Source organism: Penicillium malachiteum (assembly GCF_028827825.1).
Source record: "Penicillium malachiteum strain IBT 17515 chromosome Unknown utg000003l:1.0-4950554.0:1.0-4952489.0, whole genome shotgun sequence".
Classification (NCBI taxonomy): Eukaryota; Fungi; Ascomycota; class Eurotiomycetes; order Eurotiales; family Aspergillaceae; genus Penicillium; species Penicillium malachiteum.
This window is the reverse complement of record NW_026643096.1, coordinates 2932224-2960169: the sequence shown is the minus strand read 5'-3', so window position 1 is coordinate 2960169 and position 27946 is coordinate 2932224. Positions and strand designations below refer to the sequence as shown.

Genomic DNA, 27946 nt, shown 5'->3' with positions numbered 1-27946 from the left:
CCTCTACCCAGACTCTTTGTCTCTTCTTAATTGGGCTTCGGTACTGTATTTTTGCTAATTCTGGCGCTTATGTATATTCAATGTTCCACAAGGCTTGTAACAATCGGATAAATAGTAACGCTGATTGAAAGCTGCTGCTCACCTCAAGTGCTAGGTTACACAAAAAATCATAATTGAGTCGTGAGGGCCAAAAAAATAAGACGGGTGCTTCAAGTTCAATAATTGGATTCGTGCACGGCTCTGCTCTGGTAATTAATCTTGAAATTGGGAATTTACTTCAACAATGCTTTCCAAGCTTCGAATTGTGAAGCGTACTCAACCAATCTTGGAAGAGCATTTGGTTACATATGTTTAAAGCAGGGTACATATATGAAACCCTTCGAACGTAGGCTCAAAAGCGTGCCCAGGTGGCAGAAGGCCGGTCAAAAAAGTGGTAAGCCCTGACCTGTGTGGTTCCCGCAGGGTACAGCAAGGGTACATCAAGGGATGTTCCGCCAGGTTTTAAAAAGAAATGACAAGAGTGGGATTTGAACCCACGCCTACAAACGTAGATCAGGAAACGGTGTTGCCGTAAGAGTCAAGGTGGACCTTAACCTGACGCCTTAGACCAACTCGGCCATCTTGCCAGTGGATGAAAAGGGGTGGGTCTGAAGGGACAGAAGGGGAAGACAAGTTTCCCGACAAAAAAAACAATCAAATAACAAAAGCAAAAATTCAAAAACATACAACAGTCAGGATTCGCATGTGGTCACCCACCATACTACTAACTGACCGGCGTGTGGCTTAAGTACGGCTGAGCGGACGGGAAGCCCTGTTCTCCACACCCTGTGGTCGTATGTACTGGGCAAGGAATGCAAAACTATCATACGTAAATGCTGTAAAAGTCGTAGCCGAATTTTGGAAGACCGTTAAAAAATTTGGGGTGATTATGGTATTAGTGACGGTTGCCCTAGATGGTCTATTCGGGACTAGATGATCAACTGTGCTATGAGCGAGAGCTTTCTAATCACATAAATACCTATTTCTTAAGAGGATCTCATCCAACTTTCATTGGCTATCTAATCGGTAAATGGGCTCGGCATTCTAAATTAAAACAGTACTCTTATTTCTTCAATAGGGTAAAGAGATTCCTCCTCTTTTCGCGCCAGCATCACACCATGTTAATCTTGCGGACCTGAAGGCATCTGGTAAGACATTCGGGTTGAGAAACCCAGCTTACCCTCTTACTGAATCGGCTCGATATCAAACCGAATATCATAGCTGGGTCCCGGCGATGCATACGCCTCTATGCGAGCGATCCGGCGACTACCACGGGGGAAAGCTCCAAGAACAAGATAGCCAACAGTGCGTGGAATTCGGACACCAACAAGACCCTCGCGCTCTGGGGTTCCATACATGTAGGCATAGTGTTCGAGCATATCCGGGGAGCCAAACTGAGCAATAGAGCGGGCTTCAATGTGCCGATTAAGGAAGGCAACCGTCTGGGTATTGATCACACCGTATACGAAAACACAGCGCAAAGTATCGAGCGCTCCAAATTCCTCACTATAAAGAGTTAGAGCAACGTCTGTTGGATGAGGGTTAGGGCTACCCATTTCATGCACGATGTCATACAGACCAATAACACCTGGAGCAAAAAACAAAATATACTTAGTATTATCACCAAAGCCAACATATCGCTGAATATAGTTACGAGGTGCTTCCACTCCTACCGGGAATATCAGTGCATCAGGTCGAATACCAGGCATAAAATTTATCATCCGAAACATATCGCCATCACTTTCATCCTGCACCTGCTGATAGGTTAGCGTATTCATAGAAACCGGACAGGGCGGGTTATCAGCGCTTGGATTTTCGATCCACTGGATCACCTGTATACCCCGAATACGGGCCTCCTCGCCTGATAGAAATGGGTCCCGGGCTTGATTTGAGCTCACAAAGGTCCCATAGCCGCCCCGGGCTTGTGAAGCCTGATTACTCATTACTCTCGGTAGTTGGAACACTTCCAGGTGGAACAGAGCCTGGCGGAGAGCCAAGAAGGGGGTGAAGACTACCAGCATCAGTTTCAGTGTGGTGAGATTGAGCGCGACCGCTCACGGCAGGAGATGGTTGGAAAGATGCCAAAAGTGGACACAAATCAGGATCGTGGTCGGAGCTCCGCGACTGTGAGTGGTCCGAGTCTTCTAGGCTATCCTCACGAGTGCCACAACAGCAAGCCCGACATAGCTTTTGCAAAGCCATGGTAAGCTCAAGGGAAGTTTTTCTGATTTCGGAAGATCGCCAATATGAGTTCGGTTTGAAGGCTTACTCGAAAAATCAAGCGTGAGGCATTGGGCCTGTTTCAAAGCACAAGATCGCAAGGACCACACTATTATTCGATATAGTACAAAGACATCTGGACACTGTTCCACTCAGCTATGTAAAGACTCAATAAAACAATCAAAGAAGACTCGCCCAAAAACTCGAACAAAAACCTAAGTAAGGCTTTGAACAGAGAATGAAACAATGATCCATATAAGCACATGAAGAAAGACTAACCAAGGATTTCATCAAAGAATCGATCCAAGGCTTGACGAAAGAGCAAATTAAAGATCTAATCAAAGGCTTCAAGGATTTGGACAAAGACCCAACTATAGACTTAAATTAACTCGAACAATCTTGGAAAGTCTCGAACAAGGACTCGAACAAGGACTCGAACAAGGGCTCGAACAAAGTATTATAATTAAATTTATATCTCATTGTATACGAGTTGCGCCCACTGGCAAATGCATGTGTGCATCCTTGGAGGTGATAGGTATATACTAGTGCTCGTATAGATTTTTCGAACTTCTTGGGATGAAAGATGAATCAATGCATGCCTAGGTGTGCCAAATTCAAGAAGTTGGTACAGACAGAAGGTTGCACTGGCACTGGCATATGTGCATTTGACTCGGAAGTTGAAGCACACATGCCCACTTTCCGTTCTGACAGTATTCTGAGGTTGATAATGTACATCAATATGAAAGGGTACACAGTGTCTGGTTCTCCGTCTCAAAAATCTGAATGTTCGCGATACTGGATATTTTGCGAGACGCGGACCATGCCGGCAGTTTAACGCCCGGGCGGTATTTTGAGGAAATATGGTATTGTGAAGAATACTGTTAAAAGTTTGGTACTATTCGAACTCGATTTTTTGTATTAAACGGATTATTTCGCTTTTTTTGTTCTCTCTCTTGTTTTTTGAGTATTCTTCAAGTTCTAGGTTATTCTACACATCTACCCGAGGATATGTTCAAGTTCATATATTTACTTTACACGTCTATTCTCCGTGGTTACTCTATTTTGCTACTAGTAAATGATGTTTTACTCAGGAATTAAACCAGTGGACTTCAAGTTAAAGGTTTCAAGTTGTTTATTGAGTTGTGTTTACCCCTTCGCTATTTAGTTTATTTCATCTTTTCCGAGTGTCTCCCATTAATACTATCTATAAAATTTGAAGAGTCTGATATGGATGGTTTGTTCTCGCATAACGCGTGGAAAGTTTGCCCTGAGGTAAACATTTATGGAATATCGTATTTCACCAAATACCGTAGTCGATTAAATAGTACTCAAACAAACCTTGGAACTACTAGTAATATCGGGAAATACCACCTGGTATCTTGCTACTGTATTCCACACGATTTGAGGTATATGAATGGCCGACATGGCGACATTTACCATACTAATATGAATGTACAGATCGGTTTTCATGGCAGATTCAGAGCTACGCTAGAAGGGCCAGTTGAATATGGAATTACCCCGGGAAACGAAAATTGATCTGCACGCAGTTGATTATAGATTGCTAGACATATCCCTTTCAGAAACTTTCAAAGACAGAATAGATTGCTCAAATGAAACCGATCCACCGAAACGACGAGGATACAAAGGTCTTCATGAGTCAAACAGTGCATAGCGGTCAAAGATTAACCCGCTTACAGAAGGTGGTTCAGACTGCACTGAGCGTTGACATCGAGGTTGACAAGGCCGCTCTGTAACAAGGATTGTTAGCAAGAGAATTAAGCAGATGATTGGAGTTGGAGATCTTACGGCGACATCGTTGTCGTCACAGCAGTAGACGTCACCGCCGGCACAGCTCTCGCCGAGGGCACCAGGGGCGACATTGCCGAGGGTGAGCAGACCACCGTTACCGTTGTCCTTGCAGACAACGCTCTGGCCGCTGCTGCAGGTCTTGCCGCTCTCAGGATGAGAGCCACCAGCGAGAACGGAGGCAACCAGGGCGAAGGTGACGAGAATGAACTTCATGTTTGCGAGATTGAGGAGTTTGAGGAACTGTTCAGAGTCAGATCCTCTCTTGCAACAGGGTGAAAAGGCTCTTTGACTTACCTTGATAGGTTTGCAATAGTTTGATACTTTGAGAATGACTGCTGGAGAGAACGAGGTGGCCGTGTTATTTATGCCTTTGAGATCCAGCGATGATAATGGACAGCCATTCGTTGGAATTGATCACCCTGACTTCGTACAATAGGAAGAATGAGTAAGAATGTAGCATTCCATATATCAAGAATGCCAAATACCTCATAATGTGGAGCGTGCCTGAGTCAAGGGGTTCATAGTGGGTCATTGTGGAGGGAAGCATCAGATTATCCGTAGCTCTACGCAGTAGAGCAATTTACCATGTCGAAGAAGATCAAAGGCAAGGTCCTTCACCAAATTATCCCATTACGTCTACGATACTGAATTCCTACCCTTATGATGCTTCCCCTACCCTGTGGATCCGTAGAATGTGTGGTTATCTTTATTCTTTGGCTGAACCAAGCTTTATCCAATCTCCAGTGGCGTTACAGAAGACCGATCTTCTTTCACAGACAAGTAGAAAAATATCAAACACCATGTCTAATAATAGCAATGAAACTCTAACCAAGCTCCCTGACATACGGATCTTTCTGACTTTTCATGGTAGTAGCTTAGCTAGGGACCGCGTATGACAGCCAAAATCAAGACAGCACTATAGCACTTTGGAGTCTATCATACTCAAGAAAATGATATCATGAATGAAGTTCAATACTATTGTGGCTTGCGGAAGGCGTCCTTGCATGGAGGGATCCGTTTCTACCACCGTCGCAAACGCCACATTCCTCGGAAAGTTCTTAAGATTATTGCCATATCCCGAGCACGAGCCAAAATCGAAATCCACACACATAAAGAGTAGTGAGCTTCATTTTTGAAAAGACTGCCCTCAGTAGTACTTAATATTTTTGATGAAGTTCCACTTGAAAATGCCTATAAGGAGGTCCAGACAAATGTCTGTTAAAAATAGTTGCTTGGAGAATGAGATACACTATTTTAGCCTAATCGGGTAGTTAATCATTTCGCGCCTGACCATTGAGGTGTCGATATCATATCACGAGATTCACGACCATTGGTGTCGAGCTACTTTGGAGTAAGCCTCAGGTCCTATCGGATCAAAATGTCTCCCGGCATTTCTCTTTTTGGTCTGTCCCGAGTATGACTTGAAAACCCCTGGACAGAACGTAGTTATTGTGAAGTCAGGGCATAGAGGCATGGTGGACCCACAGGCTGCATGCGGCTGAAAATGCTACTTCGCTCCATCTCCATGTAACCTGCGCTCAATGGATCACCTCCATGAAGAAAAAGCTACTCAGACATATTTCAAATTTTAGCTCAACCTCCAATTTTTACGTCACTAGCTGAAGTGGTGCCTCATCCAGATGTCATTACACGATACAAATCAGGCAAGTTGATCGTGGCACTCATTCGTTGCTAACATAGCTTTTTTCACCTTTATAGTAACATTCAAGTTATTATTTTCATCCAGAGAATATATAATGAAGAGACGAAAAGGAGAAAATGTTTTTGCTTAAAACTGAAGGTGGCAACAAATTCAGGAACAAAAAAGCCCTGGAGTCATTTCTCCAATGTTCGAGAGGGGAAAAGTAGGGTAGTATCCCTATGATAATGCACATGTGTTCAATATCTTATAATCAGAGATCGATCCTCAAGTCTGCCTACTAAATTAACAATCCATCTGCTAGGGCCTATTTCATGAGGTCATAGATATGACCAGACAGGCTTGGAAACCCCAGTATTTTCGTAAAGTCTATCATCATGATCATGGTCTCATTGGACATCCCGCATAAGTGTCAAATTAAAGTTAACAGGGGGCTTGATGGGCTTGGCGCCTCAAGCCTTTGGCGTTTTGAGCCAGTTTTCTGCTGGTGAACTGAGATCGCATTAGGAAACGTTTCCGGTAAATGGCCAATATCTATTCCACTTCCACCTGATATACTACCACCCACGAGTAATTTTATATGGTTCATGCAACGGTGGTAAGCCGTTATACCTTCTGGTGTATTTTACGGAGTCCACCAAGTGCGGATTTGCCCTTAGGACCGGAAAGGTGGACACACTTCAGCTGTATAAATAGTCCTACATCGACACCTTGAAGATGAGCTCGATTATCGCACTTTTTACAGCAGCCTGCCGGTATGGCACTATCCACGAATAACATGATGTCCCTTTGCTGACGTGCTTGCTCTAGCAATCCAAAACCGCAACCATGAAGTACACTTTCATTTTCTCGGCTCTCTTCGCCGCTGCTTTCGCTTTGCCCACCACTGAGGGCGACCTCGGCAAGCCTACCTGCGACAGCCACGAGACTGTTGTCTGCAGCGACAACGGAAACGGCGGTCTGTTGAGTCTCGGCAACATCCTCACCGGCCTCCTGGGCGAGAGCTGCTCCGGCGGTGACGTCTACTGCTGCTCTTCAAACGATGTCCAGGTATGTGATATGTGATTAACTTCTTATACTGATAGAAACTGACTTCGCTTTCAGAACGGTCTCATCAACCTGAACTTGGACTTGCAGTGCAGTCTCAACCACTTGCTGTAAATGCCACACTTTCGAAAATCAGTCCTCATAATGATTCATGCACTTTGTACTCTATAATATTAAGTGTCCGAGGAATAATATACGATAATAAAAGTGTGCTTCAAAAAATGACTCTCCATATCCTTCTCAAAACATAGAATTATTTAATGCTGGAGTACAGCATACCTTTACTCGTTAAGTGATTATCGCATGTGTGTGTCGTAAGATCGGCACTTGAGGTTCAAAGTTTGCTACTTTTTACGGCATTTGAACCGCCAGGTCATGCTCCAAATGTGTGTGCTTAATAATATTCATCTGAGAAATAATTACCAGAAAAATGATCTTTGAAATTTGCAAGTCCGGATGTCAATTCCGGTATTCGCCCTGTAGCATCAAGGCTGGTCCATGAGTCGCCATCTGTAGAGGACCCAAATTCTCATGCCTGTAATGATCCAGAAAATGATGTCCCCCAAAGTTTATTGAGCTCATTATTGCGTCTATCGACGGACCTGTGTATAGAGGGCGCTCCCGATTCACTCGAAGAGCAGGATTAGAAGGCCGCTCATCAGTAGGAGGATTTTTTGAAGGGCGCCAGGTGACCTTGCCAACATAATAATCCAGGAAACCCGGACGTCTCTCATCACGGATCTGTCGCCACCGACCAGGCAATATGGAACCACCCGTCCATCGAGAAATCGTTATCGGATCTTCATCGGATTCAAAAGTCACACCGTCAGACCTCCGAAAATTCCAGCCCGTTGCAATTCCATTTATAATGTAGTCGACTTCACTCTTCCGATGCTCGAGGCACTCAATCTCGATGTTGAACTTGGTCACGCTAGCCGGTAGCTCAACCCTCCCACACCACGCACCATCGATATGTAACTCTTCATTCCACTCCCAGTTCCAGGTATCTAAATAACGAACGGTAAGAGTAACTGTCATGGGATGGAAATTTATCATGTTCAGAACTCCGCCAAAGTCATTTGTTGCTTCAAGGGCCTTTAATTGTGAAAAGATCCGCACTCTGCCACCCTTGATTTCACCGTAGCGTTTATGAATCAAATCAAGACCTTTCTGCATTTCAGAAACTGACAGAGTGCCCTTTGGCGACCGTCCATCCGAGGATAGACAAAAAGCATGCTCCGATAAGAGAAGTGGCATAGACCATGTCTCCATGTAGATCCGCTTGCAGGTGCGTAGGAGCTCTGTGAAGATACAAGGCACAGTTTCGTATCCCGGACGCCCGTAATATGTATTCCGATCAACAGATTTGACTGCATCTTGTGTGCCCACCACGGCTAGAGAGAATATTTCATGTCGGATTTCGGGCGGCAGTGAGAATAAACGGGATCGGGTTTGGAGATTGTACTCCGAGGAAGCGGGGGTGAAAGGTTCGGAAGACGACATGTCGTGTTTTATGCAGGTTGAGTAGATCGATAACGCGAGATTTTTCAAATAAGGAGGAAGAACGTGTGGAATTCTCCGTGAGCTCACTTTTCTTTGCTGGAATTTGTTCTTTTTTCAGGTTGCTATGTAAGGAGGGTGACTTCACCTATATGACCAGTTGACTTTGCTCCAACTGAGGCCCAGCAACCTTTTTGGGTTAAATGCAGAGTCGATCATTGACCCACATCGGCCCCATGCGGTTGACCCGCCTTCTTGAATCTTGCATTTCACTGGTTTTCCTAAGCTTGTTTCCCAAGCTTGTTTCTAAAGTGATCAGAAATTTGATATCTTCATTGAATCGAATGTGTATGTTCAAGAAATACTACATACCAGCTTGCGGAAAGGGTAAAATAACGATAGATGTGGTCAATACTCTATGTTCAAGTGCTGATCAGGAAAGGAGAAAGTTCAGCCACCTGAAGGCCTATTGAACTGTGGGTCGGGCTCTGACCTGCGTTTTACACACCGCATACTGGGCCGCAGAGGTGATCGATAAGGAGAGTATCCAAGCTTACTCGCAAACAAGGATACCCTGGTTCATCTGTTGGAATTCCCTTCATTGGGAGAAACGCTCAGCCCATTCAAACTAGATATACGCGCAACAGTGCTGAGATATCAATCATGGTATCCATTCTCGCCTAGATACTCAACTTTTGCTCCTCGTATTTGGAATATGCTCCATTCACCGGAAGGATTTGGAAGGTCAACGTCAGGAACCGAAATCAAATTCGAACCTCAGGTCAAATGTGCTCAGTCCCGGCACCTCCAGGTGGGATCAGCAGATCAACTGTGAAAACAAAGCAAGGTCAAAAAATCTCAATTTTTAACGTCCGTGTCCTCGTACTCGCTGGCGGTTGACTCGTGACTCCTATGAATGACCTGATGTTGGACATAGACCTTGTATTTATCACCACTCTTTCCATTAACAGCCATCAAGGACAGTTCTCTCCAATCAGAAACCTCCCACCTCACCTTGCTACCCTGCTCCAGGAGCCCAAGGTTGGAGGGTGTCTGCTCAACAAAGTTCGACCAGTCTTTGTGCTTTTCAAAGGATAAGAGTATCTCTATGGCCTTTTGGTTCGCGAGGAAAACCGATTCGAAAACACCTAGAATTCTGAGCGTGTCGCGACCGAACGGATGTCTTTCTTCATGGACAAGCACCGAAACGTATAGCGGTGAGGTTTCAGCCTGGCTCGAAAAAGTTGTTGTGAGTCGCTTGATGAGGGTAGGTGGCCAATCATCTTCCTAAGCCTTGTAAGGTACTCTGTTATTGCGTGACATTTTCCTGGGTGTTTGCTAGATCCCCGCGTATTATATCTAGGGATCGAACCGGAGAAATACCCAGGGTAGCTTAGCGCGTGTAGAGGTTGAGAAACCTGTCAAGGGAACTGAAAGGGCGCAGCAAGGTGTCGAGGAAGGAATATGGAAATTCCTTGATATCCGCGAGTAGTCTGAGCAGAGGAAGTGTTGGATTCAGTATCGATGACCTGAATCTGGGAGGGTATTCGGAGAGGAGAAACCTGAAAAGAAGAGAGCGAGTGAGAGATGGAGATAAAACAATCCTTGGTCAGGTCGCTGAGCTCTACATACAGGGCACATTCATAGCAGTAAGACCTCAGGAAGTTTTAGGCAACTCTTCACCTGCCTGGATGTTCACACTCCTAGTTTTCTTGAATTTTTCTTTCTTGCATGAAATAAGGCGTCGGCAGTATTTGCAAAAATCGTGATCACAGCTTCGGTGTGTGCCCCAGTTAGTGAGACCCCCTGGATTGGCAGCCCTGCAGGCCATACGCGATTTCTTGAAATCTATAAGTGGAGTGCTCAGGAATTGGAATATGTAGTAAAATAAATTCAATTTTGGTCATGAGAAAAACTCAAACTTGGGGATATCAACACTCTCAATCTAGATTTTACCCTCCTGGAGATAGCAGTCAATGATTAGTACTTTTCAAATTTGTCGCTTTTGGGTTCTGAGGCAATGCCGAGTCCCTGCCTTGAACAACTAGTCATTCCTTTCAAGACAGTTCTGTTCATCCTGCTCTCGAATTCAGGCCGTCAGTTTTTGTCGAAGGAGACGAGAAAATGAAAGCATCCACCATGAATTAACAGAATAATCTTGCATTCTGTAGGACTGGAGACCGGCCATTATTGCAGCCGACTCCGAGAATAACATGTCACTCAGACGTGGCTCTGATTTCAAAGTAACATCTTTGGCCTCCATCACCCGTTCATGCTCCTGAACCATGCGCTTGTACTCTTCGATCCTGCGCTTTGCAAGTTTGTTTCTCTTGATTGCAGGAGGCCTGGTTTCGACGTGGAATGGCGGTAGTATCTCCAGTCCTGCTAAAAAGAGGAAACTGTGCTTGGAGCTCAATGGGGCCAGAAAGAAAGCCCCGATAACGGATAAACGTCATAATGTCGAACTGCTCATTGACAAGAGTTTTTGAAGCCCCGAATGTCTCATGTGTAAGGCCAAATGGCCCTGGGATCGAGCTCTCTTCGGTGTACATTGCGACGAGTCGTTCAAAAATGACCGGAAGTGAAAAAGAAATGTCGTCTTTCGTATCTTCTGGTGCATACCGGAGACAATTCTGCAGTGTTTCGTTGGCAAGATAGCGGTAGTACTCAAGAGACGACCCCCAAGGACCCTGCCCTGTCTCACTGTCAGGGCCAATGTAGAACTCTCCAGTTTCTTGATTTTCATACAGAGATCCTATCTTATCGAACTTGATGGATGCCAGTTCGACTTGAATTGCTGCCAGTTGGCGTCGGAAGTTTTGGTCCTGCTCACGGGTCCCAAGCCCATACAAAGGGTCGTTTGTTTGATTGTGACCATCAAACGCTATCTCGCCCGGTATGTATCCCATAATGAAATATGGTGCTCCAATATCGTGTTCGTCTGGTTCGAAGTGATAAATCTCAGGGACCGGAATGGAGGTTCGTGCTCTTCAAAATGATTAGTAAAAACCCATGCAACCGGGGAAGTGATGATGTTCTTGAGGTCAAAGGGTCAAGAGGGGTTGGGGAATCGAGAAAAAAGTAAGTGAGACAAACTTGAAAAATTTCATAGTTGCAACCTCCGAGCGCAGTTCCATTTTCATGTCCCGGGAAGCATGCATGAAACTGTAGGAAGGCATACCAAGGCGAATAGTCATTGACCTGCCGTCATTGAACAGTGCCCGCCTTGTCATATCGTACTGGCCAGTCACGACCTCCATCGTAAGGTGACATGGCGAGCTTCCCAGCTTGCAGCATATTGCCTCAAGTCGCTTCCATTTGACGTCTCCCATGAACTCGCGGGTTCGTTGAATAAGCTCTTTCTCGTACCCAGCAAAACCTGGACAAGAAGCGCATCCAATACAGTCATGGGTTGAAGGTAAGGTCGTCATTTTGAAGCAAGAGGTGAGGGGATACAATTTGAAGCGCCTATCACCCAGTTAGTTAGAGATTGTGCACGTTCGAGCTCTCAACAGGGGATGGAGAATGAGGAGGGAAAGAGTGATGAGTAGAAGGAGAATCTGCGACCAGGATGTTCTGCACACTGGCCCACCTCCCACCTGGCACTGAGGTCAGAGTCTAGAATAAGAAATTTCTTGAGCATACGAACCGGCGAACACTAAGTCAGAAACTGATGTTCTGGGGAATTCTGAGGAGGGGAAGTTCTAACTGACAGAGAGCTAAACATAAATAGTGTAAGTGGACCGGAACTACCCATCAAACTGGCAAACGAAATTTTTAGGATCAGCGCGCAAGGATATAAGTAATGTTGGACCACTCAAATTAACGCATGAGGCATACAATATCTTCAAACCCGAGGTCTGTTTAAATGTTTTTTTATTGTGGCAAAGGTGGTGTTTTTGCGATCTTATTGGAAACCAAGATGATGCTAACCTTCTGGTTGGCATTTTCTAGAGTAATTCAGATCCTACCAGAAGATGTGAGACTTGTCATTGTCATGATCCTCCAGGGCTGGCCTTCTTTCAGCCCCCCCTCATGATAGCTCATTGTCTGTAAAGTCCAGAGCAATAAATCTCTCGATCACATGAGAGATCTTCACATCAAGTGCAAGATGTATCGGATCCTGAAAAAGGAAGAAGTCCCTATCCTCTCGAGTTTCAAACTGGGACACAAAGCCATGAGTCATTCCGTTCTATAAGTGGTCAGAATTCCTGTTGTATCGGAAGCAAGCAGAAAGCAGCCTTGGAAGCGGCATACCTGAGCGTTCTCTGGTGAGTGATCCTTTCCGCCAACGAAAGACTTGATGTAGGTTTTCCCAGTTTGTGGCATGATACAATTATCCTTCAAACCTATTATTTGACGACATGCCTTCACTATATCAGTACATAAGTGAGAGTTTCAGCTGGACTAAGCATCGCTTACTTCTTCAATCTTTTCATTGCTAGTTCTATCCTTGAATCGGCAAAGAAGAACGTGTGAGACTGGCATCTGGAGACTTTGACAAAAAAGAAATGGGAATCAATGATAGACTAGTTTGAAACAGGGAAGGAAAAGATGAATAGAAGGAACTGAGAGTTCAGCGATTTCTCAGACCTATATAATTTCAATAATTTCAGATGTCTGGCAGTTGCCCGATGACATGGATTTTATCGAGATCGGCCGGGCATTGGTTTCGCATAATGATGCATGGTCGGTTTTTGAAATTTGTGTACAACATTTGAACGTGCACATGTGAAAATAAAAAACCCAGAGCCAAATTTATCCCGGTACTCCTCTTGGTACTCCGAGTCCATACATGAAGTTCTATTGCATATTGCATACAGGGAAGACCCTGGCCCGGGATTGATCGGAGCTGCGAAGATAGGAGAAGCCCATGCGCTTCAATGGCTATTTGAACCAAAACTTGAATTTGAATTAAACCTTACTAGGTTTGGAAAGCTTGACATAATCCCACAAGTGATATTCATGGATATTTTCGGTCGGTCTTCAGCACTGCCAGTAGTTTCGCGTAACCAGTTCCAGCTTTGGAAGATCTGTCAATTGGTCAACTGGTCGGGCTGTTGTAGGATCGTGATCGAAATAAATAAATAAGCTTGGAAGACTTCAGCTCGCATATAGCTTGGATGAACTACAGGAAAAACCTTTTAAGCCCTGGAGAGCCACCAGTACCGGATGCACATACACGAACAACGGCTTCGCAACATAGTAACCTTGCAAGGGATAGGTATCTGGCCAGCAAAGTGGCCTGATCCAGGTTATTAGCCAGAATTTGGGATTTGTCAAAATGCAGTGTATCATGGATTGATGTGATTAAGAAGCGTTTAAATGTTGATATCCATTGCGATTCCGTCCATCTGCGATAATGCTGAAAAGGAGCTGCTCGGAGAGAAACAATACAGCCCGAGATCCCTCATTCAGGAGGACCCATTAATGGAACCGAGAAATTCCTCAACCTTCTTCTGATAGTCGCAGAAAATATCAATTGCCTTGGGAAATAGTTAGTAACTTGTTAGAATATTCATGATCAAGGGATCCTCACGCGATATAACTTGAGCTGAGACATTCCTCCCTTGCTCGCGGAAAGATCCACACGGAAGCGGGCTTCGTTGTTTGCATACGACGGGTACTCCGCAGTGCCGTGGTGAGTCATGTTTGGCGCCTCAAATAGGTTAACTGAGTGAAGCAGATTTCGATCGCGCCATTCTTTTGCTAGTGCATCAATCTCAATTGATTCGAGAGTGTGGGAGTCGACTCCTGCTAGCTGCAGGATCTCATCGAGAGATCCGGAGCTGCATGCTTTGACGCGAGTTGGAATATTATGTGACTTGTAGTACATCTGAGCTTGTACACAAAGCTCAATGACTGGATTCTCATCTTTGTAGCTGTTAAGAGCAAGAAATGTAAGCCAGGAGAAATATCCAAAGATGGTACTGAATAATCTGCCTACCTTGGACAGACCAGTTTCTTGAGGTCATGGATAAAAGGAGAAACAGACAAACAGCCTGCTTCCCCTGCAAGAATACACTGCTCCATTGAAAATACCGTAGTCGCAAGTGTTTGTATACCTTCTGTAGTCAAGGTCTTACACGCCTGTAAGCCTTCCCAAGTGGCTGGAACCTTCATCACGACCCGGTTTAAGTTGCATTGGGTATCGAAAAAGCGGAATAAAGAGTGATACCCTGCCGGACTAGTCAGAATAAATAATGCTCATCAATATGAGAACTGCTTACGTTTTCCAGCTTCTATGATTCTCGGAGTATCGAAAGAGTAGCATGGATTCGCCATGACATGGACTCTTCCACTGATGTATGGTAGGACTCGAGTGGCTAGGTGTACGGCCTGCGCTGATTAATGGATGGAATAACAGTTTTCCGACCACGATTTATCTCAACCCACAGCAACTTCGACAGCCAGCTCCTCAAATGTCAGAGAAGGGTGGATTGGATGGAGCTTGTTCGTTATCGATAAGGTTCTTTGAACAAGTTCGGCATTGGCGGGACTTTGCACCTGGAACAAGACTAAAATCTAATCAATTTAGTGGATACGATCTTACCAAGTAGTGGAAATGCATGAGGGAATACTTGGTTGGATGTGGCATCAGTAAAGGGTCTTCCCATAGCGCCCCTCTTGGCGACTGGATTAGCATTAGCAAAATTTACATGAACAATAAAGAGCAAAATATTTCACCTTCTACGTCCAAATCATCGAGATCAACCTGTGTTTTGGAGCGGAGATAGTCCAGAGCATTCACGGAGGAGTCCATGGCTGCGAGATATCCAAGTTCGAAGCAATTTGGTTTTTGCTGTTTGAACAGGAGAATGATAAAGCTTAAACCGGACGAGCGTCTACCCCTTTGAATTTAAGATTTGAGAAATCTGCGAGTCATTTTATAGCATGCAGAATCTCGAAGCTCGCTGATCGATTCATTGGGAGTCAAAGCTTCTATTAAATGTCTTCGAGACATTTCTAGTGGTCCAATAAATCTTGAAGACGGCCTCCTGACAGTGGGTATGAGCAAATCGCTCCAATCTCAATAGTCGAATTTGAAGTAGATCACTAAATATTCAAGTCTTTCACAGCTTTGAGTTTAATTTGGAGGGTTTCAAGGTTCTTCCTCACCGTTGAGCACGTGAATCCTGTATCGTAAAGTGCTAGGTAGTAGCCCTTTCTGGACGACACGAACAAATCGGATAGCTCGGGTTCCTATTTCCAGATTGAACAAGAGCTCAAATGCTCATTCAGATAACCATTCGCCAAATCTATAAGTGAAACTTGTATTGAAAGTCTGCTGTGAGGAGCAAATGGAATTGTGATGTTGGATGAAAGTTGTCCCACAAAATGCAGCCATGGCCAATGCAGGTGTTGTCAAGAAAGCCGTGAAGCTCAGGGTGATCTAAAATCTTATTCATTAGGTTCCACGTATCGTAGATAAGCATCTGAATCTTGATTTCATTATCAATAAAGTTCATAGTGACTCAAGGATCAAGGTTTATGGTGATACTTACTTTGGTGTGGTGGTTACTCCATAGCGCTACCATCAGTTCAAGCTGAAAATTGAAGTTAAGGGTTCCTTGATCAACAGCGACTTGATGTTGTACTGGGTTGCTAAGCATTGCAGGGGTCCGTGAGATTGGAGGCACATTCATCACAAAGAATCTTCTTGCTCCACAGAGGTAGAGGTCATTCAGCAGCGAAGTGTAGCTCTGTATAGTTGAGGAAATTTTAGCAAGCGAGTCATCAAATTCTGGGCTAATGTAGACGCTATTCAATGATAGTCAGAACGTCGATACTTGATCTTCCGGTTTCATTCATTCGGAGTTTTGGGAGTACAAACTCGTTAATCCCTACCCAGATGCCGAAGATAGACGAGGTCGTGATCCATACCGCATTCTCCTTACAGTAATGCTACTGAAAGTCTTGGATTTGGTTCACAAGATCCTTTGGCACGGCAGGGATAATGGAGTTATCCACAGTAGCCCCATAAGCTGCAAACTTGTAGCTTAGAATGCTACTTTGATTGAATTCCGTCACGGTGTGACCGAGCCAGTTTATACCATCAGTTGCTGTTTTCTCACCGGTTCTCGTCAGGTAATGCCCTCACTTAATCCTTGATACTAGTATCCCCCAGGTTTGCGGGGCGAAGATTCACCCAAGGCAGGATTTCCCATCGGGTTTTGGATTGATGGTGCTTCTAGTGACGCGTTGAATCCTGTCGAAGTATAGGAGTCTCCACTGTGCATCCATGTGAGTTACACAGCCAGGATGGCAAGGGAGGTCATTAACATGAGCTCATACTCACAAAGTAAACAGAGCCTGGGTCTGGTTCAACTGCGGGAGAAGCGAGTCGAGCATTCCTTTTCCAAAATTGTAGAGGGAGTGAATTTCGAGACACAGCTTTGGCAGATCTTTGCAAAAAATGAAAAATTGGAGCCCAGTATTTATGCCGATTGATAAACTTGGAATTAGGTATTACTCCATTCATCTTAAAGTAAGGGTCAACGCTGACAAGCGAGAAGACTGCATTGCTGCAGGCATGAGATCTAGGCAATCGGTTCAGACGCCGGGTGGCTCTTTTCAATATTTTGAGTCGGGATCTGCTAGAAGATGAACATAGTCTATCATCCAGAACAGCCTGTGTAGCAAATTGAAACTCTCCGAGTTCCGAGTTCCAAACCCTTCTCCATCTTGCAAAATGGGAAAAGTTGTGTAGCCACCCAAGGATTCCGGGAGTAGGCAATCCAGGTAAAAATACTCGAACCCTCACTAGCAAATAGAATGGCTGGCTAGACAAGAGTCTTCAGAAATTGGGAAAATTTGTTCTAGATTAGGGAAGGGAAGACCTCCTCAAATCGCACCGAAATAAATCCCATCATGCGTCGTCTGTTCCAACATGAGGACAAGGTGCGTGGCAGGCATTGTTGGCTCACACCCTTATTGAAGATTTTTCAAAATGTAATTTTTGGCCTTTTTGGGGTCCCATAGGGAGGCGAATGGAAAAATAACAGCGATCAACGTGCACTTGATTTGGCTATCAAACGTCGCAGATGATCTGTGCCTCCCTGGACAGACCAATCATTTAGAACGAAATAATCATTGTGACCACAAAATTTCATAATGTCATGTCTATAATCCTTTATCACAGAATTCAGAAAGGGGGAGGCGAGTGACCTCGGGAGGATCCAGTAACCAGAGGAAGGGGTGGGTGGGTGGATGGAATCTGCGGTGTGTGTGTTGGAACGAGTGTGGTTGAGTTATCCATACGAGAAATAGAATAAGATAGTATGAAAATGGTTCCAACAATAGGTCAGTTCTGTAGGTTCGTTAGCATTCTAAGGAGTGTACGTGCCTAATGATCAATAGATTCAGATCTAACCATGCAGCGTGCTGAAGCAACCCGATGTGGCGAATAAGTGGGCCTTCCTCCATGAGCTTGCTCTTCTGGTATGATATGACCTGACGAAGTGAAATTCGGTTAGATTAGACTAAAGAAGAATGGATAAATAGACAATCTATCTTGAGATAACGATAGATAACGATCGATCGACGAATAAATTCATGTAGTACACCCATGCATTCAGCTGCCCAAAGGGAACAAGAGTTCAGCCACATCATCTCATTGGTGATCAGAGTCCGGCTATATGCAAGTTGAATAGTAAGCTCTTCCTATTTGCTCAGTCAGATCATTCTTACGTGACACACGCATGCCCCACTACAGCCTAACAAGACTAGCCAGTCACATCAGATTTTCTGGGAGTGTTGTCAAGTTCTCTTTGGCAGCCTTGGACCAGTTGATAAATAGTGTCAAATCCCCTTTGCAAAAGCTGAAGTGAGATAATCCGCTACCTAGCTATTAAGGGCTGATTAGGTAACCCTATCTGGGTCTCAAGGTCATGACGCTTCATGCAAGTCAGGATGCAGAGCTAGCTGCAGAGCTACATGGAAAGACTCTCACGATTCCAAACTTATGGCCAATTTTCCAACACTGGCCACGTGCAGTCAATGAGAACCTGCACAGGCTCCGTCAAAATACGAATAAGATCCTTGAAAGGTATGTGATACTAATCTCAAGAATTGCGAGAACATGAATGAACTCTAAGACTATGTATAGAACTATTCAAGACTCGAAGCTTTCTAAACTCGAAGCTCTCAAATCTTGTGATTTCGCCCTGCTGACATCTTGGTACGTCGAATATTCCTTATGAATTCCAGACCTATCTTGATATTTGAACTGAAATTTGAATTCCAGTTTATTCCCTCAGGCAAGGTGGGAAGAATTGGAAATTTCTGGTATCTTCATGCTGTGGATATTTTTGTGGGATGACGAAATCGACGAGGGCTCTTCTGAAGTCGCTCAGAATAAAGTGCATGCAGAGGCATATGTTCAAGAGTCAATGGAATATGCCCGGCTCAATCTCGGGCTCACTTACATCAATGGCTCGAATGGCGAATCGGAGCATAATGGCGACATGGTTGAATCATCAATTGACCTCAGCGCTTCGTGTTCGGTCACCACAATGACCTATTTTCGCGATGCCTGTCCAGCGCTCAGAGGTTATCTGGATGAAGGTCTGATCATTCCCACTTTCTTCTACCTTGGAAAGATGAATTAACAGTCCCCCTTGTCATTAGTTCAACGTCATCGTTTGCTTCGCGAGATCAAATTTTTCATGCGATCGACGATTGAAGAACAGACTGTTCGACAGTCCGGACAAATTCCTTCACTGAGTCAATATCTAGAGTTAAGATATTTGACATCGGGAATTTACCCAGTGATTGCTATCTTCGAGTCGGTTTTTCTCAGGCTTCCTTCGCATAGTGTATTGAATGTGGGTTAATATGTGGGCAGATTCATTACCCAAACGAAATTCGACTCTGAGTTGATGGCATCCAAGTTAATGAGGGTGATATGGAAAGAGACTTGTTTTCTCTGCATGTTGTAAGTGAATAGTCGATTGATAGAGAAGACTCTCAGGTACGTCTGAAGAATTTCTAATGTCATTTTTAGGATCAACGATATACACTCAATGATAAAAGAACTGGTAAGCAAAACTCGAACTCATTTACATTTTTAACGCACGCATAATCATATCATAATTTCATGTTATTCTAGTCATCAGGATCCGTGCTGAACGCGGTACCCATTCTTTGCTCCGCCGACCCAAACAGAAATCTAGAAAGCGTTATGGGAAAAATCGAGGGAATGCTGCAATCTTCAGTTTTCAATTTTGATCAAGCGGTAATTCAAATAGAAGCGAGTACGGCTGGAACGGAATTCGCGGATCAGGTTAAGAGATACCTCGATACCTGCCAGACTACTGTTACTGGGCTGTTGGCTTGGTCTCTGTCGACCAAACGTTACGGTTTGGTGCGCCACAAGCAGAGCGACGGATCTATAAAGTATACACTCTAGACTCCGGTGGGGATAAATGGTTGATGAGATTCAGAAGCATAATGAATGGGAGCGGAAATACATTGAGATTGATAGCAAGTGCTTGAGAGATTTCTTCCAATTCATAAGTGCGAGAGGTAGGCTATACGCTATTACCGTCTACATTGACGGTTGGAGAGATCGGAATTGGGCCTCCTGGAGAGTTTTCTAGCCTTGCACCCAAAAAGTCGACCCTATCTTTGGTGACCAAGTACGTTCTCGATAGATACTCAGGCGTTACTATTAGGCTCCACAGGGTATTAAAGCGCTGTTACCGAGCTATTCTTTTTTCCAAAATTAAGCTTCGGGGCAAAGGTGGTTGAAACCAAGATCGGCCCGGTCGCAAAAATGGATAGCTTGCTGACAGTGGCTGCTGGTGAGGTCTCATCGGAAAGGATGCAGTCAAATAAGTAATGAGAGGCTCTAACCTAAGGTTTCAACTTGAAGGTTGTCAAAATCTCATCTGACAACAGGACCGAGGCCGAAGACCTCGCCTAGCCTGGTCCGCTTATTAGAAATTGAATTAAATTTTTGAAATATGAGCATGTTCAGTATGAAGAATTTTGATTCTCTATGTGAGATAAGTTAATCTAATGATCAGAATAGAAAATATGAACAAGTAGAATCAAACTAGCACTTTAAAGGTTCTCCAATAAGATCCAGAACGGAATTTGAATATTAAACGTGGCCAACAAAATTATGCAGCATCCCCAATGATGACTTCGGCAGCCTTTTCACTAACCATGTAAATGGGCAAGGCAATATAATAACCAGGAATCTTAGGAAAAATAGAAGCATCCACAACACGCAGTCCATCGACCCCACGCACCCGGAAATCAGCATCCAAAACGGCCTGGGGGTCTCCATCCTCGCCGATAGCAGCTGTGCAGCACGCGTGGTGTCCCCAAGCTTCACGCTTGATAAAGTCCTTCAACTCAGCCTCAGTACTCACATTAGGACCTGGCCAAACCTCTTCAAATCCGCCGTCAAGGTGAATAAGGTCCTCGAAGATGGTGCGGGAAAACTCCATAGCTTCGTATACAGCCTGGAGATCCTTCTCGTCTGCATCGTTGGTAGTGACACCAGTATCGAAAGAGTTGAAGTTGATGAGAGGAGTGTCGCGAGGGTCAGTTGATCGCAATTGCACGGTTCCAGCATTGTTGTGGCTACGCGACTTCAATGTGATCCAGGTCCAGTGTTGAGCATCCTTGAGACCTTCATAGGAGTAGTTGGGATAGTAACCGGGGAAATTTGCTGGCGCACCCGAGATCAACAGGTCAGGCTCCTCGTCTGCGATCGATGATTGATGAATGATGGCAATCGCGATGCCGTTAGTGCCGTAGGTACCTTTCCATAAAGGATCATTTTCCCATTGTTCCAGACAGGGATCGGGAAGGGTATACATGAAGGTACATTTCTCAGTGAGGACAAAGTCAGTGGGTGACTTGCCGACGAGACCAGTCTCGTAGCGATCTTGAAGATTGGATCCCACACCGGGCAGATCAACCAAAGTCTTGATACCAAAATTTGTCAACTCCTCCTTGGGTCCAACACCACTCAGCTTCAACAACTGAGGCGTATTGAAAGATCCAGCAGAAAGAATCACTTCACGAGCTGCGCTAACACTTCCGGGCGTGCCACCGGAGGAAGTCATCGACGCCCGAGGATCCGCACGGTAAAGACTTTCTCCTCGGAGATATTCCACACCAGTAGCGCGAAGCTTGGCTCCAGTTGTGTCAAATTGGACCTTGGTCACGAGGGTATTCAACTGAATATCTAAGTGATATTTCCGGGATCCATCATCATTCACAGCATTAACCGTGTCCATGAGGAAGTCTCGGGGACCAGTGCGCCTATATTCCGGGACATCAACAGCGAGAGGAACTTGGAATGGGCCGGTCTGGTAGTCACGCAAAGGGGATGGATCATTGAGATCACGCAATAAGACCCCTGCGAGTCCGGTGACCGTATCGATGATTTTTCCGAGCAAACTCTGACCTGCAGCAGTTGCACCAGCCAAGATCAACGATAGCAGCTTTTGATCCTCAATCACGAGACGCAAATCGGTCAGACTTGTTGTGAGCCACCCATCAAATCCATGACCCACAATACTGGTCGGCAGGTATCTGTTTCGCTCCAGTTTCTCGAAGTATCCACGCATGTTGGTAGCAGACCATGACTCGTTGCCAGTGAGGCTTGCCAAATTTTCCCAGTCGTTCTCATAGGGGTAGATGGTGCTGTTGAAAAATGGGTTAGTGTGGAAACTTCCAGCTAGGAACGAGGTAAACTTGAGCTTACATCATGGCATTGTGAGCTGAGCAGCCACCTAGAGTACCCGCCCGCGGATAGAGGATGCCCAAAGGCTCTGATCCATTTGGTGGGTTGCTACCCACGTGAAGATCACCAGAGGGTGTGCGGTATGTCATTTTGGAGTCCTTCTCCTGGCGAGTCAAATTGGAGTAGTGATTAACAAAATAATCCCACTTCATAGGTGTGTATTCTGTAGACTGAAGCTGCAGAGCAGGGACCATCTGTCTGGTTGCATTTCCTTGGTCGTCTCCTGCATCCAGAAGTAGAACCTTGAACCCAGCAATAGCTAGTCTTGCGGCCAGAGGAGCACCTCCAGGGCCTGAACCAACTATCACATAGTCATATTCTGTCGCGTTGGATTGATGGCTTGTCTCGTTCGCAAAGTCCCTCCTGTGGACGTTATGGACGTTGTGGTATTGTTGGGTTGGTTTGTGGCCACTGTTTCTCCGCCATCAGCTGGTGTAACTTGAGCTAGCTACCACAAAAATCCGATTGTGAAAAACAAGGGACTTGGATCTCAGAACTTACTAGGCCAGTACTGCTGAGATGGAAGAAAAAAAACCAAGCGTCTTGAGGAGACGCATGGTGAACTTGAACGAGAGACGAAGAAATGGAAGACGAGTGGAAAAAACAAAGGGAAAAGAAGAAAGTCTATGAAGAAACGCCGATTGAAAATGAGTGACTACAATTCAATAGAGAGAAAAATGACTTTTCGTGTCCCTATTATACTGATATCCTTTTCCTGGCCCCTGGAAGCGCTCTATACCGATATTCCGCAGGAATACTACTACGCTCGTTGTCCAGACTCTCGGGCATTGATCGACATCACCATTTGACTTCAGTCATTTTGTTCCTCATTCAAGCCTGCCGTTTACTGTTATACGGAAATAGTACGGTCTAATATGGTCTAATATGCACGGAGACCGTTTCTTGGAGAAATAATGGGTCCTCGCGTATTGAACCAATTGCAAATGTGCCGTCGTACATGTACGGGAGGCGGCGTATAGCCACTGACACATTCAACCCCTAAGAAATTATCTTGGTCTCGAGCTCTGTGGGGCAATTCAAGCCTTCAACGTCCGAGAATCCTCGTGCGAAGAAGCTACCATCTGCTATAGACCGTTTTACGTGTCGATCACACGGCATTCAACGCCACCAATTTAAGAGTGGAGCTAAGCCTCTTCGACCTTTTCCGGCTTTCAAAATACGTATTTTTCATTTAATAATTATTACAGAATAGTACAGGATTTTATTTATTATTTATTATTTTTTCCCACCCGGGTTCTTGGTTCAGGGACCTTGACCATGTGGGGATGCCAATTCTGGTAAAGATCGCACTAAGCGAAACGCCCGGGCCGCTCTACCGCTGTCAACAAGGCTCTGAATTTTTTTATGGAAACTAGATTTCGAATTCGAAACGCCTGGCCGCAGTCTTCAGGGGAGCATGTGCTGGATGTTCAAAATTTTTCATTTTGAAGCCTCGGTGATGCTCCGTTCGATAGCTACCGAACATGTCCGAGTCGGGACTGGAGCCTACTCCCACACCACATGTGCACATCACTGCTACAATCTGGCTTTGCTTAGAGCTATGTATTAGTCGCCTAGTAGCAAGAGGACTATAAGAAGATGAGTTGGCAGCTAGCTGAAACATGATTTTACCAGTCGGAAACCGAGAACATTTGAATAAAGAAAAACAAATAGAGGTGAAAGGCACTATGGAGAAGGATCGCGCTCAATAAATCAGAATAGTAGCGAAACATGAATGTGATCGTGTTTAAGGGATATCGTGATGTGACAGACACTAGAAAATACTAGCATCCACATGTGCAGTACTAAGCTTCCATTTATCTTCCCAGCCAGGGAAAAAGGGGCTCTCAGCGAGTGTCTCTGGCTCCCAATTTTTGTTCATCAACCCATTTTCCTTCTGATATCTTTCGTATTCCACCAAAGTTGGCTTGATAACGTGTTCCACATGCCATGTGCTTTTATATTTCAAAATAGCTTCATTGCCCTCGCTCAATACCTTGAGGATCAACGATGGCACATATCGTTCATTTCGGAATTCCGTGATCGGCGTAAAGAGAGCCTTGAAGTTGAATACCACGGCCCCCGAAAGTGGAAGCCGACGCAATGTCTGCCAATCAACGCGCAGGGAGATGTCTTCCGGACGAAGTGACTGCTCCTGGTGATTTCTGTTATTGAATTCGGGGTCATGCGGTGGCAGGTAGAGAGGCTCGCCAATTTCAAACGCCCAGGACCCTCTTTGGATTGGCTTGTCAGTTGGCATTTGAGTAAAAAATCTGCTGTCACTTAGCCTCAATGTTTTTTTTTCATTTTTAGCTAGCTATCCTATGGACGGGACATACCGATCCATACTAAACTCCATTTTCTCCTTATAATCAGGGACCGTTTTATGGATTGCTGGCATGCCGAGTCCCATTTTGTCGCCAAGATACCATCCAACAGAGGAGCAGATGATGCCCGCCCTGAAGCAATACATTCCAGTGGTTGGATCTCGGAGCATCATGCAGAAGTCCTCAGGAATGTTGTCTAGCAGGACTAGCAAGGGGTCCTTTTTCGCAAGGTCATCTCTGGTGTTTAGAATGTGGTTCACCAGCGTCCTGTTGCCGTCCACTAACTCAAACTGTCGAGGGTACCGGGCACAGACAAACTGCAATGCCATTTCCATTATCTCTTTGCAGGCAAGTTCGGATCCTGATAATGCATTCAAAACATCTTTACCATGCTTTGCATAGATCTCCTGTCGTTGCTTGATGCGTTTCGCGTATTTATTCTCAATCTCGATCCAGTAGTCGGGCTCTAGCCTTTTCAATGCTACGGGATTGTGATGGTTAGAAATGAGATAAACAATGAGAAAGAATTGAGAGATGACATACACATAGTCTGGTGATAGGCCCATCGAAAAGGCCGATACGGCCTCGGTAATGCTTTTTTCAGGTCGAAATCAAAGACTGGAGTAGGTAACGGCACCCCCGATAACTTCGCATAATCTGGAAAGTTTCCTAACGCACGAATCTCTCCAACACTAAAACCTGTGAAGATCAGCTTGGAGGGATCAGCGGAGCGATAATGTGCGTTTAGATCAAGAACATTTCGAGCCAAAACTGTCGGATCATCTGTGCCGGACACGCATGACGCGTTCCGTAATATATCACGTAGGGCCGACCGTTGGGATGGAGGAAAAGTAGTCACATATTCTGCTTGCTTGGCTGGGACACCGAAAGGCTCTTGAGTCTTGGAACTCTGACGCTTGGTCAAAAGGAATTTCAATAAAAAGACAAGAATTGCGAACAAAATGGCCCGACCCAAGATCAAAGTCGGGCCCACCGTGGGTGTTAGTGAAAAAGTGGATGCGATTTTCGCAATATTCGACATCACGATGGTAGTTCAAGTTTGTTTGCTATATTCAGCGTGTTGTGAGTTTTCAATTTCGTTCAAACATCTCTTCGCGAAACCCCTCAGTTCGGTGGTTGAGGAGCAGATATATCTCGTATCTCCTGCTTGAACCGAACGAGTAAGACTATGAGTCTGTCTTCTATCATTTGTCGAGTAGAGCCAGCTTCCCCTCTACCATGCTGAACCTCCGCTTGCTGATCATCTATATAGTCATCTCATGATAACATCTTATCTCCTACCATTCCTGAATAGGAAATTTTATGAGGCTATCTTATCTCCCTGGATGTGGCGTCAAGCTTGATTGCGGGGAAATAGCAATAACAGGCAATTCCTGGCGGTCAGTTGATCAGCTTCATATCAACTACCCCGGATTCTTGGTCAATTCGAATGAGAATAGGTTCATACTATCTTTATCTCAGGAGACGGGAGAGATTTCCTATTTTCCTTGGAAATAATGAAGCAAGATCGTTTGATAGGCCACAAGCGTCTCAATCATGTGCACCTACACATTTCGTCCTCGAGCAGGTTGGTGAAGTCCATTGATATGTAGTTCAGAATGACCTCTACTACATTCATTCACAATAGTGCCAGTGTTCAATTCCCTACGTTCCAAGGTTTTCTCAAAAACAAATTATCTTATTATCTTGTTCCCTCATTGACCACATAGAAACACTTGAACCAAGATGTCGACAGATACGAAGAATTCGTCCAGATCAGTAAAAATAAGTGACCCTGTCATACCCCTCCAACATGAGTTGAGGGAGGTTACCGTAAGGTCATTGATATAGAGGAGCAGAGATTGCGGGAAATGGGTTATTCACAGCCTATGGGACGAAAATACTCCGTGATATCAGTACTAGGCGTCGCATATTCCTTGACCAACTCGTAGTGGGGTCTCTCAGCTTCTCTGGTGACTGGAGTCAATTCTGGAGGAACCACTCTACTTTTCTATGGGACGATTCTATTGTCCATAGTGTCCGTTGCAGTGGCCGCAACACTAGCTGAGTTGGTCTCTGCTATGCCGAATGCCGCCGGCCAATCCTTCTGGGCCAAAGAGTTGTCACCGAAAAAGTTTTCCCGGCTTGCTTCATACATCACTGGCTGGCTTGCCTGGACTGGTTCAATCTTCGCGTGAGACTCATTTTCATTTCATTCATGATCTTTGAATCTTACCCTTCCTGCTAACACATGATTCAAACAGTTCTTCCAGTGTCGCATCGGGCGTTGCGTCAGCCTGTGTTGGATGCTATGCCATGGCACATCCTGAATTGTATGTGTGCCTCTTCAAATACCCACAAACTACTCATACTAATTATTGTTCATATAGCAACTGGAAGTCATGTCATACCTTAGTCGCCTACGAAGCAGCCAACATATTTTGCTTTTTCTTCAACGCATACTGGCGAACCCTTTCAGTCATCGGGCATGCTTATCTTTATGTCAGTCTCGGCTCTTTTATTGTCATTCTTATTGCAGTCCCTGCAAGAGCACAACCCCATAAATCGGCGGAGTTTGTTTTCGCGTCCTTTTCAAATGAAACTGGATGGAAAAGCGATGTGCTTGCCTTCTTTGTCGGCCTCATCAACACAAACTGGGGCTTTGGTTGCTTGGATACAGCAGTACACCTCGCCGAAGAAATCTCTCAGCCTGAACGGATGATTCCAATTGCTATCATGGGTGTTATTGTCATCGGTTTTGTAAGTTTTCATTAATCTTTCAGGATTCTCTACACATGATGGATCCTAACGACATCTAGATAACCTCATTCTCATTTATCCTTGCTATGCTCTTCAGTATTCAGATTTATACCGCCTTCTTGGATGCCTCAGTTCCAAGTCTTGAATTATTTCGCCAGGCTCTGGATAACACCGCAGGTGCGACCGTCTTAGAATCCTTGACTATTGCGACCGGTCCAGGCTGCCTTATCTCATGTCACACTTGGGCTGCGCGTCTCTGTTGGTCTTTCTCGCGTAATAAAGGAGTCCCATTCTCTGATGTTTGGGGTAAAATCGTTCCATCTCTGGATACTCCACTTGCCGCTCATATCCTCAACACAACCATCATTGGGTTAGTTGGGTGCATTTATTTAGGCTCGGAGACTGCGTTCAACTCCATGGTTACTGCTTGCATTGATCTTCAATACTTGTCTTATGTGCTTCCTGTGGTTGGAATTCTCATTCGAGGACGCAATAATATCTCACATGGCCCATTTTGGCTTGGTACCTGGGGCTTGATATGCAACTGGGTGTGTCTGGCTTGGATTGCCTTTACAACGGTGTTCTATTCATTCCCTTCGATAATGCCAGTGGATGGTGGAAGTAAGTATACACTTTGACTCAACTGGAGGGAATTCTGAGCTAATTTCAACAGATATGAACTATGTTTCTGTCATTTATGGAATCGTCGGCTTCATTATTTTGGCTGACTGGGTCCTTCGAGCTCGGAAAACGTATTTGACTAACATTTGCCCTGCGTAAGACTAATGGGCCACCTTTATAAATTTCAATAGCTCCAAA

General features: G+C 44.9%; 14 protein-coding genes across 14 annotated transcripts; 4 read left to right on the top strand and 10 right to left on the bottom strand.

The window, feature by feature from the left end:
- Positions 1-1223: 1223 nt before the first annotated feature.
- On the bottom strand, positions 1224-2060 carry N7483_007451 (uncharacterized protein; the record flags this gene model as incomplete). The annotated part of the gene is made up of 1 exon (XM_057090888.1): positions 1224-2060. The coding sequence occupies one exon, from the start codon at positions 2058-2060 to the stop codon at positions 1224-1226; it is 837 nt and encodes a 278-aa protein (XP_056945629.1).
- Positions 2061-3950: 1890 nt separating this feature from the next.
- Positions 3951-4281, bottom strand: N7483_007450 (uncharacterized protein; the record flags this gene model as incomplete). The annotated part of the gene is made up of 2 exons (XM_057090887.1): positions 3951-4007; positions 4066-4281. 2 exons carry the CDS (start codon positions 4279-4281, stop codon positions 3951-3953), a joined length of 273 nt encoding a protein of 90 aa, XP_056945628.1.
- A 2275-nt stretch (positions 4282-6556) lies between these two features.
- On the top strand, positions 6557-6889 carry N7483_007449 (uncharacterized protein; the record flags this gene model as incomplete). Its single annotated transcript, XM_057090886.1, has 2 exons — positions 6557-6778; positions 6833-6889. The coding sequence occupies 2 exons, from the start codon at positions 6557-6559 to the stop codon at positions 6887-6889; spliced, it is 279 nt and encodes a 92-aa protein (XP_056945627.1).
- Positions 6890-7234: 345 nt separating this feature from the next.
- Positions 7235-8278, bottom strand: N7483_007448 (uncharacterized protein; the record flags this gene model as incomplete). The annotated part of the gene is made up of 1 exon (XM_057090885.1): positions 7235-8278. One exon carries the CDS (start codon positions 8276-8278, stop codon positions 7235-7237), a length of 1044 nt encoding a protein of 347 aa, XP_056945626.1.
- Positions 8279-9133: 855 nt separating this feature from the next.
- N7483_007447 (uncharacterized protein) lies at positions 9134-9598 on the bottom strand (the record flags this gene model as incomplete). The annotated part of the gene is given in 2 exon segments (XM_057090884.1): positions 9134-9562; positions 9581-9598. The coding sequence occupies 2 exon segments, from the start codon at positions 9596-9598 to the stop codon at positions 9134-9136; spliced, it is 447 nt and encodes a 148-aa protein (XP_056945625.1).
- Positions 9599-10545: 947 nt separating this feature from the next.
- On the bottom strand, positions 10546-11706 carry N7483_007446 (phosphotransferase family protein; the record flags this gene model as incomplete). The annotated part of the gene is made up of 2 exons (XM_057090883.1): positions 10546-11263; positions 11372-11706. The coding sequence occupies 2 exons, from the start codon at positions 11704-11706 to the stop codon at positions 10546-10548; spliced, it is 1053 nt and encodes a 350-aa protein (XP_056945624.1).
- Positions 11707-12308: 602 nt separating this feature from the next.
- N7483_007445 (Dabb family protein) lies at positions 12309-12646 on the bottom strand (the record flags this gene model as incomplete). The annotated part of the gene is made up of 2 exons (XM_057090882.1): positions 12309-12467; positions 12533-12646. Coding segments are annotated over 2 exons (273 nt in total), but the record flags the coding sequence as incomplete, so codon positions are not given.
- Positions 12647-13689: 1043 nt separating this feature from the next.
- N7483_007444 (uncharacterized protein) lies at positions 13690-15038 on the bottom strand (the record flags this gene model as incomplete). Its single annotated transcript, XM_057090881.1, has 7 exons — positions 13690-13761; positions 13815-14157; positions 14223-14454; positions 14506-14614; positions 14672-14793; positions 14829-14909; positions 14963-15038. 7 exons carry the CDS (start codon positions 15036-15038, stop codon positions 13690-13692), a joined length of 1035 nt encoding a protein of 344 aa, XP_056945622.1.
- A 712-nt stretch (positions 15039-15750) lies between these two features.
- N7483_007443 (uncharacterized protein) lies at positions 15751-16515 on the bottom strand (the record flags this gene model as incomplete). Its single annotated transcript, XM_057090880.1, has 4 exons — positions 15751-16036; positions 16110-16180; positions 16208-16371; positions 16425-16515. The coding sequence occupies 4 exons, from the start codon at positions 16513-16515 to the stop codon at positions 15751-15753; spliced, it is 612 nt and encodes a 203-aa protein (XP_056945621.1).
- A 1650-nt stretch (positions 16516-18165) lies between these two features.
- On the top strand, positions 18166-18885 carry N7483_007442 (terpene synthase family metal binding domain-containing protein; the record flags this gene model as incomplete). The annotated part of the gene is made up of 3 exons (XM_057090879.1): positions 18166-18323; positions 18384-18455; positions 18522-18885. The coding sequence occupies 3 exons, from the start codon at positions 18166-18168 to the stop codon at positions 18883-18885; spliced, it is 594 nt and encodes a 197-aa protein (XP_056945620.1).
- A 321-nt stretch (positions 18886-19206) lies between these two features.
- N7483_007441 (terpene synthase family metal binding domain-containing protein) lies at positions 19207-19685 on the top strand (the record flags this gene model as incomplete). The annotated part of the gene is made up of 3 exons (XM_057090878.1): positions 19207-19211; positions 19281-19314; positions 19386-19685. The coding sequence occupies 3 exons, from the start codon at positions 19207-19209 to the stop codon at positions 19683-19685; spliced, it is 339 nt and encodes a 112-aa protein (XP_056945619.1).
- A 715-nt stretch (positions 19686-20400) lies between these two features.
- On the bottom strand, positions 20401-22597 carry N7483_007440 (GMC family oxidoreductase; the record flags this gene model as incomplete). Its single annotated transcript, XM_057090877.1, has 3 exons — positions 20401-21940; positions 22002-22451; positions 22542-22597. 3 exons carry the CDS (start codon positions 22595-22597, stop codon positions 20401-20403), a joined length of 2046 nt encoding a protein of 681 aa, XP_056945618.1.
- A 1217-nt stretch (positions 22598-23814) lies between these two features.
- N7483_007439 (heme-dependent oxidative N-demethylase family protein) lies at positions 23815-25409 on the bottom strand (the record flags this gene model as incomplete). Its single annotated transcript, XM_057090876.1, has 3 exons — positions 23815-24313; positions 24380-24848; positions 24911-25409. 3 exons carry the CDS (start codon positions 25407-25409, stop codon positions 23815-23817), a joined length of 1467 nt encoding a protein of 488 aa, XP_056945617.1.
- Positions 25410-26448: 1039 nt separating this feature from the next.
- On the top strand, positions 26449-27907 carry N7483_007438 (putative choline transport protein Ctr; the record flags this gene model as incomplete). Its single annotated transcript, XM_057090875.1, has 4 exons — positions 26449-26561; positions 26632-27127; positions 27187-27748; positions 27801-27907. The coding sequence occupies 4 exons, from the start codon at positions 26449-26451 to the stop codon at positions 27905-27907; spliced, it is 1278 nt and encodes a 425-aa protein (XP_056945616.1).
- Between the last annotated feature and the right edge of the window lie 39 nt (positions 27908-27946).